We start from the raw sequence: 18,088 nt of genomic DNA on the forward strand, positions 1-18,088 counted from the left end.
TTTCGATAAAAATATAATGACTGAAATTAAAAAAAAAGACCTTAAATTATTTACGAAAGAAATAATAACATTATTACTTTACTACACAATTTTGATTCATCAAATAATTATTGTCTGACCAAATAAAATTAAAAACTTAATTTTTAATCATTCATGGCACTCGTACAAAAATACTAAAAATACTTGTTATTGCTTCAGTTACATTAATATATCAGATTCAATTTTTTCATAGATAATATATATTTATATATAATCTGGAACTATATACGGTTACTAAACACACCTCCATACATTTTAAGGACATATTTTATGTCTTTTGAAAAAAAATAGATATCGTTTGAGTTCACTAATTAAATTAAACTAACTAACATATAAATTAAAAATAAAAAGACTATTCGTTATCATAAATATAACATGAAAGGATGTTCTTTTGACTTTATAATGTCATATAACATTTAATTTAATCGCCATTTCAATTTTAATCCAATATTCATTATCTAAATATATAATAATCTTTAAACTTTTTTATTAAATTAGTAGCAGCCAATAGTATAAATACTACTTTTGGCTTTGATGATTCACAAAATTTTCACAGTTCAAGGTCAAAGTGTTACTCCAACGCTGAAGACCCAAGACTGTGAATTAGTTAATGATATAGCACACAAGATTTATAAACATTATATTTAGGTACAAAATATCACAACAAGTATTTAAATATTAAACTAGCTAAAAATCAAATGACATATTATATAATTTTCCAGGCTGAAACATGCTCTATTTCAAAGCAGTTAAGCTTTAAAATTGCGTCTTTATATTTTCAACATCTATATGATAATCCTTTAAGGATATCTCCACGGTGTTATGATAAACTTATAAAAATAATACTACATAGGTAAGTACCTACCAGAACACATTTGACTTGTAAAATTGGTCAAAAATTTTAAAGAATTGACAATTATCTAAATTATTAATAATATTTGTATTATATATTATATATTAACAGATTTCTTCACGATGGCCACTCGGGGTGAGTTCGAATATAATTTCTTGAACATCTCCTGTATGTTATTGTCCGGAAACAAATTACACAACGTTACTGTAACAAGATTTTTTATTAATTAGAATAACTCAACGCCGGCACCGCAACGAACGTACACACAAGACGACCTGGATCAATTCGTTGATAGCTCATGCATATCACAAACTTCAGACAATTCAAGTATGAATTCGTCACATAGTCGTAAAAGTAGGAAAACATATTAATTTGCACGTTTTAATAAATTATTTTCTACTCATTTTTTATTTTTTTATTACAAAAATAAAGCAATCAGATGACAAACAGGAGAAAAGTAGGTTATATATTATTTAGTATTTGTGTGTTCGTTTTATAAATTAATTTATCAAATATAAGACACATCTAAAACCGTCAGTAAGCAACCACGGAATCTAAAATATTAAGTCCCTTATGTTCATTGTCCAGTGTGTTGTACCAGTCAAAATATATACCTACCAGTTCGAGGTCACGTCGCCAGCACAGCTTATATTAAATCAAAGTCTATATTTAAATTTTACGGATAATAATAATTATCACGTACCTTCAAGTAAAACGAAGAGTAGTCGTCTATTTATTTCTTGAGTTTGGAACATATCAAAAACTGTAAGGAGACCTCTACGAGCTGCATCAGTCCCCACTATGTGTCTGAGATCATCTGAAACAAACATAAATTATTCATTACAGACACTCATATGGCTGCTTATCTTGCATATAAAAATAAATTCTCAGTATCAGTCCAGATTTAGAATGCACGTAAGTTGTTTGTCCTACAACTTAAAACTATCTGTCCCTCTGCAGCTGTTTCGGAGTTGTATTGGACTTTGGGCATAATCGAATATAGTGCGTTTACATACATATTTATGCAGTATAGTAAAGCAGTTGCGTAGGAGTTGTCAAGTCCTTGAGATTGACAGTTGTTGCTAAGAATCGGTCGGCCAAGTCATTAGCAGGTAGGTAAGTCAATCGGATGTTGATAATTACATCTTAAAAGCTAGTTTGTTAATGCTTACTGACTACGGAATCTTAGACGTTATAAACTTTGCTTGTAAGCACACACAACCGACTCGTGTTGTTACGAAAAATATTTATCGTAACACAAAACATTTTAAGATGTCATAATTTTTATATAGTGCTACTCGTGGTCGCAATTTATACGACAATCTACTCATTCCAAACTATGTTCGTGAAAATAAACAATAAAACCTCTAGAAATTATAATTTGCCTTCTGCTCTCCATAAATTATACTTGTCATAATAAAACAATTCTTAACAACGTGCCAAAATCATCTACGACTAATTTATGTTAACATCAATATTATACCAATAATCCTAAAACAAATATCAGCTCGTAATTAAGTAAAAAAACAAGATATTATAAAAGCGAATTACGTTTGCGACGAACAGTCTTTAAAAAAACCGAAATGATTTTTAAATTAACTTTAATTATATTTAAACTTATCACAAATTAACCCTACGAACGGTGATTCACAGTGAGTGATGGTGATAAATATGGAATAATCGTTCTTAAAATGTTATCACTAAAAACAACTTTGCAAAATGTTTACATCGTTGCTGCATTGATCATTCGATATATATAATATAATTCAATATATATTTCTATTGTCAACGTCGGCGATCTCCATTTGATAATTATATATAATGAGCCGAGATGGCCCAGTGGTTAGAACGCGTGCATCTTAACCGATGATTTCGGGTTCAAACCCAGGCAGGCACCACTGAAATTTCATGTGCTTAATTTGTGTTTATAATTCATCTCGTGCTCGGCGGTGAAGGAAAACATCGTGAGGAAACCTGCATGTGTCTAATTTCAACGAAATTCAGCCACATGTGTATTCCGCCAACCCGCATTGGAGCAGCGTGGTGGAATATGCTCCAAACCTTCTCCTCAAAGGGAGAGGAGGCCTTTATCCCAGCAGTGGGACATTTACGGGCTGCTTATGTATGTTATATAATTTGCGACAGTAACAAAAGTATTTTCAACGCACACCACTATCGTAGCCAATATTTTAAAAACATAGTAAATTAGTATCAACCGCACAATACCGTGTCTCATATCGCATTGATAAAGCCCGAAACATTTGGCGATTCGCCAAATTAAGAATCGCGTAACTCAACCATGGTTTAACCTCAAAATTCTATATTCAAAATTTTCATTGAATTAACGAAATGAATAAATCTTTATCGACTGTTAACGGATTTTCTTATAAAAAAAAAATTTTTATGAAATATTTATACCTATCTACTTCACTCAAGAAATTCTACTAGAAATTGTCGGGATAATATTGTTGCTAAAATACGTGAGGCAAACCCCAAGACTGTTTATGTGACTATTTTTTTTGTTTATAATGCATCTTGCGCTCGGCACTAAAGAAAAAGGTCGTAAGAAACCTTAAGTGTCCAGCAATTTTAGAGCATCGGGTGGAATGAACTAATTTAATCACTAAACGAGATATACCGATAGGTTTTTACATGTAAATCTATCCGAATATTGGAGATTATTAATAGTAAGTAATATAGATTCGTCAATTGGCTCACCGTTATGAATAATGAGGTTTAAAAAAACAACGTTAAAATACTTTATTTAAGTAGAATCGGTAAGCAAATAGATCAAACATTTGAACTTTTGAAGCATCAATCAAATCAAATATTTGATTGATGACATACGATTCCACGTTCAAGATAATAAAAATTCAGTACATTTTGACAACCCAATATTTGAAACGAATATTTTTTATTACGCGAAAGAAAGTTTTGTTTTTTCTATTATTAAATATAATATCGATGCCGACTAAATTAAGGGACAATAAATCTTTTTTTTTTTTTTTTGTATAAATATATCGTAGATACGTTTTGTTTTCTTTACTGGCTAGCAAAAATTATTGATTTGATATTTTATTATTTAAATAATGAACAAAATCGGTTCACAAATAACGAAAATATCGTGTAACAAGGACAAATAAATATATAGCTTAGTTAAAGGCGTAACCAAGGCTTCATTTCTCGTTCTTACAGAGGACAGATAACGGCAATCTTCTATAGGCCTAGGAACCAAACAGCTTATAGCAGTATTGCTGTGTTCCGTTTCGTATTCGTACTAAAATACTGACGTGTTTCATTCGACTTCATAAAAAAACCGGAGATTCTGTTACATTTTTTTTTTCAATAATATTTTTTACAATATATTTCATCTTATACTTTTGATTAAATAAAAAGGACATTTATAAAAAAAATATGAATGTAACACATAAAAAATATTTGTCATCTACCCATTGCAATCAAAGTTAAAAGTGTTAAGTGAGTTAAAATCCGGAGAAACAACCCATTGAATTCACGTGTTAAAAGCTTTTATCTAAACTTATGTTCAGAAATATCCGTCACTTGGCTCGAAGTAATTGTGACACGCCTATCAAAAAACTCTCGGTGATCATGGAACAGCAATGTAGCTCATACATACCATCCAACCGTTTGGGCCCCGATAGTGTAATCGAGTTAATACTAATATAATTAATAATTTAGTTATACTGGATTAATTAGTGTTCAGCAGGCTTTCAATAAAATTGAACATTAGACGATTTCTTAATAGTTATGTATTATACAAATATGTATCGTATGAGATTAGTTTGTTATGTGGGACAGGAGATATGTGACATGTAGAGTACATAAACACACCTGATACGAAACAGTTAAGTATAACATATCCTTTTAAAACACACAAAAACAAAACAGCAGTCAAAACGTAGACATTTGTCAAAGCTAAAACTATATATATTAAAAATTCTGCATTAATAACTTCCAACGACAAATCAATAAGAAGTGAAAAGTAAAACTCTGACGCTTCTTGCAGCTTAAAAAATATTTTTTATTATGACAGTACATGTTAAATAATGTTATGTATATTTTTTTAAAGACATTGCATAACATTATGAAGCATCTGTGTATGTAGTACATGTGTACCGTCACCATAAAAATGTTTTTCTCTTTTCAACCTTAATAACTTTTATTTTAAAGGCATTGGTGAATCTTTAGTAGGATGGAATATATTTTCTGCACAACACGGTCAAGTGTCATATAGTTTTGTGGCCCAATAAGTTTATTCTTTCTTACCTGAAGCGGCAGACAACAAAGCAATTTTAGCAGCTACCCTCGTCCTGGCCTTTGTGGCGGTGTCCCTTGATACTGCGCTCGGGTTGTCTCGGTTCGTCAGCCATTGTCTAAAAAAATAAACATGTTTTAATTCTTTCATTTATATACTTTAAGAAGTAACGGAGAAATCAATTTACTTACTTAAACGTTTTCAAATACTGAACTACATTCCTTGGAGACGTCAATGACGACACAAATTCTAAGACTTTTCTGAAAATAAAAGGCAAATATAAGTACGAAGTACAACATGGAATGTGAAAGATTAAATTATGTTATGAATATTTTATATTCTGCTACAAACAAGCATCCTATAAGTCAGCCCACGGTCAGTCACTAAATCTAATTAATTCCATTCAATACTAACGCATACACAGTACACGATTCGTGCACAATCAATGGAAAAGGAACAATTTACATAAATATATTTACTAAATCAAGTATTGGCCCAAGATTTTATGGAAAACATAATTATCTTAAAGGTTAGGGTTCTAAATTTTCGTGCTTAATTAGTATCAATAATTCATGTCACGCTCGACGTTGTAGGAAAACATCGTGAAGAACCCATGCATGTAATGCATGCACATTGAAGCAGCGTGGTGCAATAAACTCCAACCCTACTCCAGTACTAAAAGTAATACAAAATCGTGTAATAAATCAACATACCTATTAACTCGATCCGCGATGATAGTCCTCAGTGGCGCTAGGAGACGTCGTCGCAACCACAAACCTCGAATACCCAAAACTTCCTCCAACAATCGTAGAGGAACGCTTTCATCGCTATCCTAATAAAAAAAAGATGAAACAATTGAGGAATTGTGAATTTTCCCACTTTTGGGCTAAAGACCTCCTCTCCCTTTGAGGAGAAGTTTTTGGAGCATATTCCACCGCGCTGCTCCAATGCGGCGGAATATACATGTGGCAGAATTTCGTTGAAATTAGAAACATGCAGGTTTCCTCACGATGTTTTCCTTCACCGCCGAGCACGAGATGAATTATAAACACATATTAAGCACATGAAAATTCAGTGGTGCCTGCATGGGTTTGAACCCGAAATCATATGCCATGGGCCATCTCGACTCTTTTACAAATTTATAGCGGTATTAAATATTTTCAACAACAAACTTACTTGATCTTGCACATCGTTAGAGGTTGCAGATCTAATATCGTCATAGCTTTCGCCACTTTTCCCTTGAAACACTTTTGATATACCTGCACATGAGAAAACACAAATTATGTCATATCACCTGTGGATAAATAAATTAAATATTATTAATAAAATAAATAAATTCATTATTATTTCGAATATATATATTTTTGCAGATTGAACGCAAATTCTACCGAGAAGAACCGGGAAGCAACTCAGTAGTTACTCTTTTTCAACATTTAAAAATACAAAATTATCTTAGTTAAATACATCCTGACTGGAAGTCTACAAGTATTAACACAACGCTTTTTTATCATCTATATAATCTTGTATTGAATATTATGCCTTCTTTACCGATGTGTTTTTTACAAATGATTTGAATATATAAATCGGCAAAGGTAAAAATATCTGCGGATATATATAGAGCATAGAGTTTATAACAGTATATTTAAATAAAGGAGAATAAGTCCGAACTGAATATATTCTAATTAAAATTGGCTACGTTATAAATGATATCTTAACGACAGTACTAATATAACAAACATTGTACAACGTGTGAATCGCCATAACGATTTAGTTCTTTCTATGAACATAAATTTGAGATTCTTAAGACAAAGCATCGTTTTTTTTTTAACGGCATTGGTTGGCGGACCAGCATATGGACCACCTGATGGTAAGTGGTCACCATCGCCCATAGACAAAGGCGCTGTAAGAAATATTAGCCATTCCTTACATCACCAATGCGCCACCAGCCTTGGGAACTAAGATGTTATGTCCCTTGTGCCTGTGATTACACTGGCTCACTCACCCTTCTAACAGGAATGCAACAATACAGTGTACTGTTATTTGGCGGTAGAATGTCTGATCGGGCTTGCACAAAGCCCTACCACCAAGTAAACAGTAGTATTTTATCTTTTTGGAATATAAAATATATTTTTGGCATTTTTATAAATTAAAAAATATGACATCTCCACATAACCATGGCTTAGCATTGCTTATAAATAGCTGGTTTATATTTAAAACGACATGAGTTCTTACCGTCCATTACACCATCCACGGTATTAGCGAATTGATCGGGCATACTCTTCAGAGTTCTCATACCAGCCTTTATTGAATTCACTAAAAGGGCATCGATCTGAAAATTCAGTCGAAATATTTATTTTACGAAACACATTTAAATTTAGGTCTTTTACACAACAGTATATTGTTTTAATATTTTAAGCATGTCATTAGGTTCATTCAACCGACATCTTGAATAAAATAATGCCGTATATCTTGTCTACGATTTATTTTTAATAGATTTTTACAAGTTCTTTTGACTTTAACTAATGCATTTACATAAGGGGTACGTTGATGGCAAAAGGAGGACCTTAAAGTTTTAGCAGTGCCAATATCCATGGACAAAGGTGACCATTTACCATCAAAAAGGTTTTACTATTTGAAAAAAATAATCATTATTCGCTTAAAACGCTTTAAAATATCACGTCATATTTATAGTATACATAATGAAGAAAAAAAACACACACAAATTTATAATCCTTTCTATAACCAACCAAAACCAAAATAACCATATTGAATCCAACAACCTACTAAAACTACTAAACTGATCACCGTCTCGATCGCGCCGTAAAGACAAAAATTGATTACATCACGTCCTGTATATCTTACCGAATTACCATGTCTCTCGGTCTGTATCTCCGGACTAAGGAAACCCCCCAAATACTGCGACGACAGAAGCGCCATATACCTGGCGTCCCTCGAAATGCTCGTTAAACTCTGTAAATAGCTGTTAAGCATACGTTTCCGGTTCTCTAAAACACTTCGAGATGTATTTTGAAATGTCTTCTTAGCCGGAAACGGCAGATGGGCTAGTTCCGGCCACTGTAAAATACGGAAAAGTGAACATTAACACAAGTTTATTTGTTTCGTACTTTAAATTTACAGAAAATTTTGTTTTGAAAAATTTGTTATGTTTACAGAAAATTTTGTCGCTCAGATCGAAATTGAGTTGTTGAGGCCAATTTCGAAATCGTAACATATTTATGAACAAATAGATAAATGTTGTTATATTTAACCGATTTCGAAAATAAAAGAAAGTAACCATTAACATTTGAACTCGCGTCATTTAGAACCGATTTGGTCCCAAAACATTTGAAGTCTTAAGGTTATTCTTTATTTATATTTTATTTCTGTTAGTCGCTAAATTAATTATCTCCGCTATTTTGTGCTTCACTTAACCGCAATGGCTATTGAGCGACTTAAATTATATGATTAGATATTAATAAAAATAAAAAAATCTGCAACAGTAAATTAACGCTTCGAAAACATTTCTTAATATCAATATATTAAAATAGAACCTTCTCTTTAATAGAAGCGTGCAAGTCATAAAAGTCGCTATATCGTCTGTATATGTGCCAAACTTCGTTATCAGACGCTCGAGTGACTGCAATCGCGTATATCCCAAAAGTTCTACCTTTATCTTGAACGAGAGCTGAAACGTAAAAAATATAACGTAAATATCGCTCTAAATGTAACGATTCAAAGAAAATTATATTCAATAGTGTCGTACCAGTTTCAATGATATAAGCCGACAATGGCGACATCATATTCTTTGCGCTCTGACTTATCGCCGAATGCGACAAAGATAGGTTGCTTGTGTTCGTTGACTTTAGATTTGAGGGACCTAGAAATAAAAATGCTTTAAGACCCAAAAAAAGAGTTTTAACTAATAGACAATGCATTACATTCTTTACCATAGGGCACATGGGGCACGTGCCCAGGGCCCCCATCCTGAGAGGGCCCCGAAGAACCAACAATTTACCAAATTAAACCAAAAAATATCTAGCAAAAGGGCCCCAAATTCATGGGTGCCCATGGGTCCCAGCATAGCTTGAGACTGTTCTGACGATGTAGGTATTGAATATGTCTAATTATCAATGATTTATTTTTTAGACGGGTTGTTTTAAAAGAACTCATTTGATTTACATAGTATAATTAAACTAATTTTTAATAAGAATGCCCAAATTTATGACGATACAAATGTTCAAGTATTGTGGTTACGTACACATTAATAACGAGAGACAATACAAAAGATTACAACTGGACAAATTCGCGGACCTTCATGTCAATTGAACAAATAAATCGACTAATCAGAACTGGCTAATGGGCCACCTGATAATATGAGATCACCAATGCCCTTTGGCACCGTAAGAAATTTTAACTATTACATCACCAAAGTGCCAACAACCTTTGGAACTAAGATGTCGTCCCTTGTGCCTGTAGTTACACTGGCTCAAAAATACTAAATATTACTGCTTGGCGGTAGAATTTACGATCAGTGGGCCCTACCTAGAAGGGCTTGCACACAGACCTACCATCCAGAAAACTATTCGAAATTTCGTTTGAAATTTTCGTTTCAGTGTGATGTTCGTATTCGTTCCAGTGGCTTCATTATAAGCTATGATAGGCGATAGATTACTATGTGTCGGAACTCGGGTAAACCAGTCTAGTGATCTATCATTATTTGCCTTCTTTGCCCATTAACTTAGCAGTAAGAGCCGAGATGGCCCAGTGGTTAGAACGCGTGCATCTTAACCGATGATTTCGGGTTCAAACCCAGGCAGGCACCACTGAATTTTCATTTGCTTAATTTGTGTTTATAATTCATCTCGTGCTCGGCGGTGAAGGAAAACATCGTGAGGAAACCTGCATGTGTCTAATTTCAACGAAATTCTGCCACATATGTATTCCGCGAACCCGCATTGGAGCAGCTTGGTGGTATATGCTCCAAACCTTCTCCTCAAAGGGAGAGGAGGCCTTTAGCCCAGCAGTGGGAAAATTTACAGGCTTCTAAAGCTACAAAATGCAAATGTTAATGCCCATTAGCTTTAGTCCTAATATAAAAAACTATATATAAATTTTACCCGCACACTCGTTGACCATTCTCTGCGCGAAGCTGCCAACAATATCTGACCGTGATCGATTGTGTCTCGCTCCAGTCACTGGTGGAACTACATCGCCTGTAGTGATCACGAAAAACGCATGAAAACACGAATATAATATCTAGGCCGTCTATACATTTCAAAATTGTTAATGTATTTAATAGATTATATAATATATAATATATATATAATACTTTAAAAAGTTTTCATATAAATAAATTGTGTCTTCTAATTTCAAAAATCATAAAAAAATTAAGCATCCTTTTCGAAATTTAAAAATGAAAAATATATAAACTCGTATATAAAGAACGTCGCGCATTAACGATTTAATAAATGTATAGACGGCCATTGTTGTAATAAAGTAAAACTATCAATAGTATCTACGATAGTAGTCCTACAGGAAAAAAAATTAAAAAATAATGTACTTTCGTGTCGATTGGCATTTATATCCATGCAAACACTGAACGAGCACGCGGGTATCGTGCAAAAGAAAAAATAGAAAATTCTAGCTGAATTACTAATATATAGAACTGCTACCCACAAGTACATTTGGGTATCGTATGATTCCTGTTACTTGGAACTCTTCGGGTCAAGGAGCGGGGAAAGGTGGAGGACTTGTTTGATATATTATATTTATACTTCGTTTTGTTAAATAATTTTGGCAACTGGCTGAGACATGTCTTCATTATTTTCTTGCACTTGTCTGTTGATAACATTCATGTGATAAATAACCGAGAAATAATCAAAAATAAATGTATTCGTGCACAATTTTATCAAAAATATTGTAGTGTAGAAGTGACTTTCTTGTTTAAATTAAAACGTTGTAAAATCGAACTCACCGCCGTATTTAAGATTATCCATCTTGTTCTCTCGACCGAAATCACTGGAAAAAATGAGAATTATTTATTTTCAGTTTTACAAACTTGTATAGCAACGTAAATTATGTTAATATTACCTATTAATTTTATCTGGTATATCTTTATCACTATCCAACATGAAATCCGCCTGCCAAGAAGGATCGTCCTATAAAAAAAAAAATATATCATTCGAAATCATTTCATTCTCACTTCAATGTCAGGACATACAATACATATAGCATTGATTTTGAATGAACATGACCTTATTGGACGTGGTATTAAATATGAATTCGTGAAAAAAATGCCATTTTGTCGGCGAAGTTGCTGTCAGAACTCTTGAAGTAAAATTAAAGTGGATATCAATAGTTAAGTATGGAATAAAGGTATTAATTAAGAATTGTGTGCATATAGCAAACTAATTATCCAATCGATCAAGGGATCCTTATGCTATTAAAATATTCAATTATTATTAAAGTATTCACTACTCATATTATTTTTCAAACACGATAAATTCTGAGCACTTATTGGTTACCCATTGCGTGATCCGCTGCTATCGACCGATGACCATTCAGATTAAAATAAAATCTGACCAAGAATTAAAAAAATCTAGTTTATAACTGAAGTCCCAAAACATTAATCATTTTCTACCGGTCCTTCGCAGAAATGTCAATGTCAACCCTCACCTCCAGGGCATCGCACACGGCCTTCTGCAGGTCGTCGAAGCAGACGACGGGGTTGGCGCAGAAGTCCTCCCCGTGCGTGGTGATCTTGCGCACGAGGTCGGCGTGGCAGTGCGGCGCCGCGCCCAGCACGGCCGCGCGGCCCGCCGACAGGTGCGCGTCCGCCAGCTCCAGCGCCGACGCGCGCAGGTTGTCGAGCACCGCCTTCGACGTCGACGGCGCGTCTGCTGGCCCCGTTACTTCAGAATAGCGGTGTGCTCCGGTTGTCGAAGACTTGGAGCTTGCCTCGATGCGGTTTTATAAGTATATAGCCGCTACCGTTATTGAAGACTTGGAGCCTGTTCTCCCACTTTGTTTCATTGCGGTTCAATAGGTGTGTGATAATTTAATGAAACATACTAATTTTGGTTCAATGATACTTTACATTACTGAGTAGTGACTCTATTCCTGACGATGAAGGCTTGGAACTTGCTTCAGTACGATTTAAAGGGTGTCTAAGAATTTAATGACACATACTGGTTTCCCTTAGCAGGAGACACTAACACATAAAAACATAAAAACTCGCACGGAGTTTTTATGTGCTAGATTATTTGATATTAGAACTGACGATTTAAGACTTAATAATACCGTCTATTTTGTTAAATTTCCCATATTTTAATCGCTTGACAACTTTATAGGAAAATGCTGAAAATTAAGTTTCAAAAAGAAAACAAGCATAAAGTTTTTCTACCTCAGTGAAGCAATCACTTTTAAGCGGTATTCAATAGCTATAAAACAAAAAATATATAAATACCTGCTTCATTTAACTCAATCTCAAGCAGATATTGTGCGTTCGATTTCCAAGCAGCGACGGCCCTTAAAAACTTCAGTGTTCTCATTACTTCCTCAGATATCTTTTCTGTGCTGCTGTTGTTTGAAGCACCTTTACAAGTATCAAAATTATTTTTCATAGGCAGGTAACACGTAAAATATGAATCGAGATGAACACAGATGCTTTCAATGTATGCAACGGATATCAATATTTTAACTAACTTTAACAATTAGTATGTGTGGATTCTGATCCACTTGCATTTAAACGAATCATTTAAATTGCAATTATTAAACAAGTTTCATTTAAATAACTGAGCTAAAATTTTGTACAACCTTTCGGCGCTTATGAAAATTGACAATACAATATCCCTACTAATATTATAGATTCAAAAGTTTTAATTCGATTTAGATAAAATTCGGTATGGAGATGATTTGAGTCCCGGCAAGGACATACTTTTTATCACGAAAATCATTCCCATAAGGTTATGAAAAGGGGGTGAAAGATTGTATGAGATATCAATGAAGGGGCGTGACGGTTTGTGTGCTATAAAATTTTACAAATTTCGCGAAGGTAAAGCCGTGAACATGACTTGAATATAGTCGACGGCATTTCCAATTCCATTATTTATCTGCCAAGATAGTAAGACAAGTATTTTCTTACTAAATCAATCAAAATAGAAGAGAGATATACGTCTTACATCTGACATCAGAACACTTTTTTGATGACACTCGTTATAAAAAAATATAAATAAAATAATTAGGATATCAAATATTTTATCTTGTTCTATGTTGTAAATCTTGGTCTCATTATAAGAGGATATTGAAAATAATTATAGATTCACCTTCTTGAGGTCCAAGTGTAGCTCTCCTAGCTTGAATGATTCTAGACACATACTGCAGGGACGATAACTTTTGACGATCTTGTAAATCCCATTCTCCGGCACTGTCTCTTGAATGCTGTAGATGTAATAATATTGTTATTAAGAAAATCTGATTTCTGAAATACACTTTTCGTAAATCGCTGATACATTTATGCTGAATATACAGCGAGATACCACTATGCTAGATTAGATAGAAATTGACGTAACAGCCGAGATGGCCCAGTGGTTAGAACGCGTGCATCTTAACCGATGATTTCGGATTCAAACCCGGGCAGGCACCACTGAATTTTCATGTGCTTAATTTGTGTTTATAATTCATCTCGTGCTCTGCGGTGAAGGAAAACATCGTGAGCAAACCCGCATTGGAGCAGCGTGGTGGAATATGCTCCAAACCTTCTCCTCAAAGGGAGAGGAGGCCTTAGCCCAGAAATGGGAAATTTACAGGCTGCTAATGTAAATTGACGCAACTTTGGAGTTCGCTCATCAAAAAGGTTATGGTAAAGTGGTCATATTATGTACGTGTGCGTATATTTTTCGTCTCATAAATAACCTTCATTTTTTTTTATCGTACTACGTACGTACAAGGTCAGATCACGAAATGTTAATAACCCCGGTAGCGTCAGTAAAACGAGTAAACTTTGTTACATTTTATTTAAATACCAAACATCTAAATTGAATTAGCAGGGCCTTACTGTATTCATAAAAATTTAAACTCCTTACCAATTTCTGTATATCCTTCTGAACTAATTCAAGTGTAGCGTCCAACTCTTCGGCATCGCTGCACGATCTTATAACCAAAAGAAATAATTCCGAAGACAAACAGGAATCTCGGCAACACTGTTAACATAATTTGAACTGATTACGATTAGAAATTGATTTCTAAAGCAATAGTAATAAGGTTCAAATTTTATATAACACACATCTCACATGCAACAGCCTAGTCTGATATTATTGCTAATCATACAAATAAAGAGTGCTTATGTTATTCATTCACAAATCATTCATTTAATTGAATTGGAACTTTATTTTTGAACTTCTTTATATGTTTCAGTATCACGAATGTAAAAGAAGTAGAGCAAGAGTCGTACCAAATAATTGTTTACGAAACAAATCCATTATAACGGATACTGGACAACAACAATGTTTATTAAATAAAATGTATACCGCTTGATACTTACAGATCTTATAATGGTTCTATTTATATTATCGGGATCACTTAAAAGGTTTATTAATGGCCTCAAAACAATTGCTGATATCAAATCTATTAAAATTAATTTTAAAGCATGACACTGCCATGCCTCCTCTGGTGCAATTAAGTATAATATCGCTTCAGACACTTCACAGAGCAATGCTAAAAATTATATCAATAAAATATTAAAAATAAATTCATAAAACAAAATATTAGTAATTCATCTCTCATTATTATTTGTCATACCATTTTCTTTCTCAGGATCACTACAATATATATCCCGACATATTTGCTTGTTTTCCATTGAACACTCCAAATCAAAAAACAGATCCGTAATGTTGTTGCTACTTATGTTCTCAGAACTGCTGTAGAATTTAGACTTGCCAAAAGTTTGTGTATCTGAAACAGTTCAGACCAAACATTGTTCATAGATTTACACAGAAGCAGCAAAATTACATGATATGAACTTCTTAGAAAGTTTCTGTACTATTGAATGTGTCAGCATGTAATATAATTGACTTAAAGAAAGAAATAGACTAGATTTGGGTTTAAACTAGCTTCATACCAAATTTCACCAAATTTGTTTGTATTGATTGAATAATTCTGTTTATTTTACAAAAGATATTTAGCATTAAAACTAGAAAAAACTAGTAGAAACCAGTTTAATGGTATAAAGCAAAAGAGAACTGAACAAGATCACAAAAATCCTAAAACAAAATTTTCTTCTTACTAATATATAGTCAAAGTTAAATTAACTATTTATTCTTATATCTATTGATTTTTACATAAGCACTTATTTGTTGCCTATTGTGCCAACAGCTGCGTCAAATGTAAGTAGCTAAAGCACTTGTGTTATGGAAAATCAGAAGTAACAACGGTACCACATACACCCACACCCAAGACAATGTAGAAAACGAATGAACTTCTACATCGACTCGGCCGAGAATCGAACCCGGGACCTCGGAGTGGCATACCCATGTAAACCAGTGTACACACTACTCAAATATCTACCCATGTAAACCAGTGTACACACTACTCAAATATCATTGAGGTCGTCAAATATCATCATCACTCTTACAGGCTTACTCGTCATGTAAAACAAAAAAAAAAAGAAAAACAGACAGATAATACTACTGTGCTTATTTAATAAAATAAATTAGAAAAATAAAAAACTAATTGAAAATATAAAGTAAATATATAAGAAAATAATATAAATAATATTAGTTAGGATATGATTTTAAAAAGGTTCTTACAGTTACTTTACCTGGTGGCCATGACAAATCAGTTTCACTTTTGTTCCTTCTATGAGTTTTCTTCTCTTCCTGTTTCTTGGGGCTCGGCTTCGAGGTCCCATTGACCTCTTTGGCATTCACCAATTGTACATGTTTCAACCTCACTCTTGATTGCTTATATAATTTTAAGTGCAAAGTTAACTCTTCAGGAAATCTTGTAGAGAGCAAATGAATCCAATCCACGCTTTTCACTCTGACACATAACAAATATAACATTAACCAATTAAGTATAATAAATTGTAGATTAATGTAACTTATATGTATATGTGTTGAAGAAAACTATGATGGATTTGTTTTAAAGGGTAAATTTATTAATGATGAAACTCTTTCTAGCTCGCTTGTGTATATTTGTTTTTGAATATCACTTTTAAAATGTTTTTTTAATTGATTTACTGTACAATAATATAAAATAAAACAACATTATAAGATCAGAGTTACTTATCATAATTGGATTGTTTGCTTGAAATTAAACATTGTAAGTTATCAACAATGTCAATAGCTTTCTCTGTTTATCTTTATACTCTGGAATATAATTAAAAAGTGAAAATGAATTACCGATTGGATACATTTGCTCCCGCGGCCACTACAAGCTTTCTTATTCCATATGATGTGAATTCTTGATCATCAGTAATTAGTTCATACCAAGGAGTTACATAATCATTAACTATAATTGATACAATTTCATTTAGAAATGAGTCGACAGTTTCACTGCCTGTAATTCGACTATCAAATTTTGGCAAAGGTTTTTCATCCTGGAATACTTTCATGACCTACATTAGAAAAAAAAAATAATTTCAAGTTAATTATGTTTAAACTTTTTTACTTCTAAATATGTATTATATACTTAAATTTAAAATGCAAAAATAAATTTAAAAAAGGAAACAAGAGTATTACATTATTTTTTTATGAGTGGCATTCACTTAATTACCTTAGAAGATTGTATGGAGAAGTTTGTTTGTTGTAATGGATCATCCAAACAATCAATATCAGCAGAGAATAATTTCTTGTTATCATAGCTCAAATATAAAATTGTCAAAGCACTGTAAACAAAACATTTTTTTACTAATATAGGTACCTGAAACCAAATATATGAATACTTCTATTACTAAATTTTAGTTCATTACTTACCCAAATAGGAAAGAAACTAAAAATATAAGCAAAGTAAGATACACTTCGAAACCAAGTAGAGCAATCGTTATGATTGATACTAGACCAAACCATCCTAAGAATCTAAAGAACGACGTCATCATATGTGATTCGAGATATAAACTGCAATTTAAAATAATATCAATAAATAAATTTACATTAATTAAAACAAAGCGATAAACACCACAAAAATAAATCACAAATGTTTCATGTCAAGATGACGTTTGACAAATGACAACTTATAAGTGCGTTCTGAAATCCATCTGAATCAGTTTTTTAATAATTGTGTAATATTTTTTTAAATTAAACTATTCTCTTTTTATTAGCTCATATAAATTTATTTATACAATTTTCCGTAACTATCATATTTATCTCATGATAAGTTATAAAAAATATATTAAAAAAAATTAAAAGTATTTTTTTTGAAAAATTAATAATAAACTTGGTCTATGTGTTTTCTCATGTAGAATAATATAATAATATAAATATTTTATCAGAAACTTCCAAAGGTTTGGATTCGACTATCTAATTTTTTCATAGTGATGCAACAGAATAGTATACAGCTATTTTCCCTCTATCCATTGAAGATCTTTTCGTCTTACATAGTTTATAGATGATCCTTTATAACTATTGTGATGTAAACATATAGTGTAGAGAAATTAAAAAATGAATGTTATACTATATATTTAGCGCCGAATAGAGAAATAGATTAAAAATAAAAAGATAAAACAAGAATTTAATTTAATAAATTACTCGCCCATCAAATATACCTCTAGTTTTTAATTTATTTTTACATAAATAAACCACAAACGTAGTTAACCTAACAAATCCAAATAAAACACAACACACATTTTGTACACCCAAAAAGAAAAATGTAAGCGCGGTTTTGTTTTGTTTTTTATTAGTTCTAAAGGAATCTTCTAAATATAT

The 18,088-nt window shown here is 32.6% G+C and overlaps 1 protein-coding gene across 2 annotated transcripts; it reads right to left on the reverse strand.

The window, feature by feature from the left end:
* Positions 1 to 273: 273 nt before the first annotated feature.
* Positions 274 to 17,343, reverse strand: LOC125064837 (sorting nexin-13-like). Of its 2 annotated transcripts, none has more exons than XM_047672097.1 (23): positions 17,141 to 17,343; positions 16,941 to 17,052; positions 16,568 to 16,782; positions 15,985 to 16,205; positions 14,967 to 15,119; positions 14,710 to 14,882; positions 14,252 to 14,368; positions 13,493 to 13,607; positions 12,634 to 12,762; positions 11,844 to 12,064; positions 11,259 to 11,326; positions 11,143 to 11,186; positions 10,286 to 10,381; positions 8,932 to 9,045; positions 8,720 to 8,853; positions 8,031 to 8,243; positions 7,401 to 7,497; positions 6,345 to 6,427; positions 5,882 to 6,000; positions 5,360 to 5,428; positions 5,180 to 5,286; positions 1,596 to 1,709; positions 274 to 1,096 (listed from the first exon to the last, which is right to left on the reverse strand). In XM_047672097.1, the coding sequence occupies exons 1-23, from the start codon at positions 17,260 to 17,262 to the stop codon at positions 990 to 992; spliced, it is 2,943 nt and encodes a 980-aa protein (XP_047528053.1). In that variant the 5' UTR covers positions 17,263 to 17,343; the 3' UTR covers positions 274 to 989. The 2 variants fall into 2 exon arrangements, with proteins under 2 accessions (XP_047528053.1, XP_047528052.1); XM_047672096.1 differs by having other exon boundaries at positions 11,844 to 12,067.
* Between the last annotated feature and the right edge of the window lie 745 nt (positions 17,344 to 18,088).

The sequence above is a fragment of the Vanessa atalanta genome, chromosome 6, assembly GCF_905147765.1.
Source record: "Vanessa atalanta chromosome 6, ilVanAtal1.2, whole genome shotgun sequence".
NCBI lineage: Eukaryota > Metazoa > Arthropoda > Insecta > Lepidoptera > Nymphalidae > Vanessa > Vanessa atalanta.

Bases quoted from the DNA above. Each gene is read 5' to 3' on its own strand.
- LOC125064837 (XM_047672096.1), bottom strand. From the start codon at position 17,262: ATGATGACGTCGTTCTTTAGATTCTTAGGATGGTTTGGTCTAGTATCA. The intron at 15,120-15,984 runs GTAAAGTAACTG...GAACTGTTTCAG, and splicing joins TGATTTGTCATGGCCACCAG to ATACACAAACTTTTGGCAAG. The intron at 6,001-6,344 runs GTAAGTTTGTTG...TTTTTTTATTAG, and splicing joins CTAACGATGTGCAAGATCAA to GATAGCGATGAAAGCGTTCC.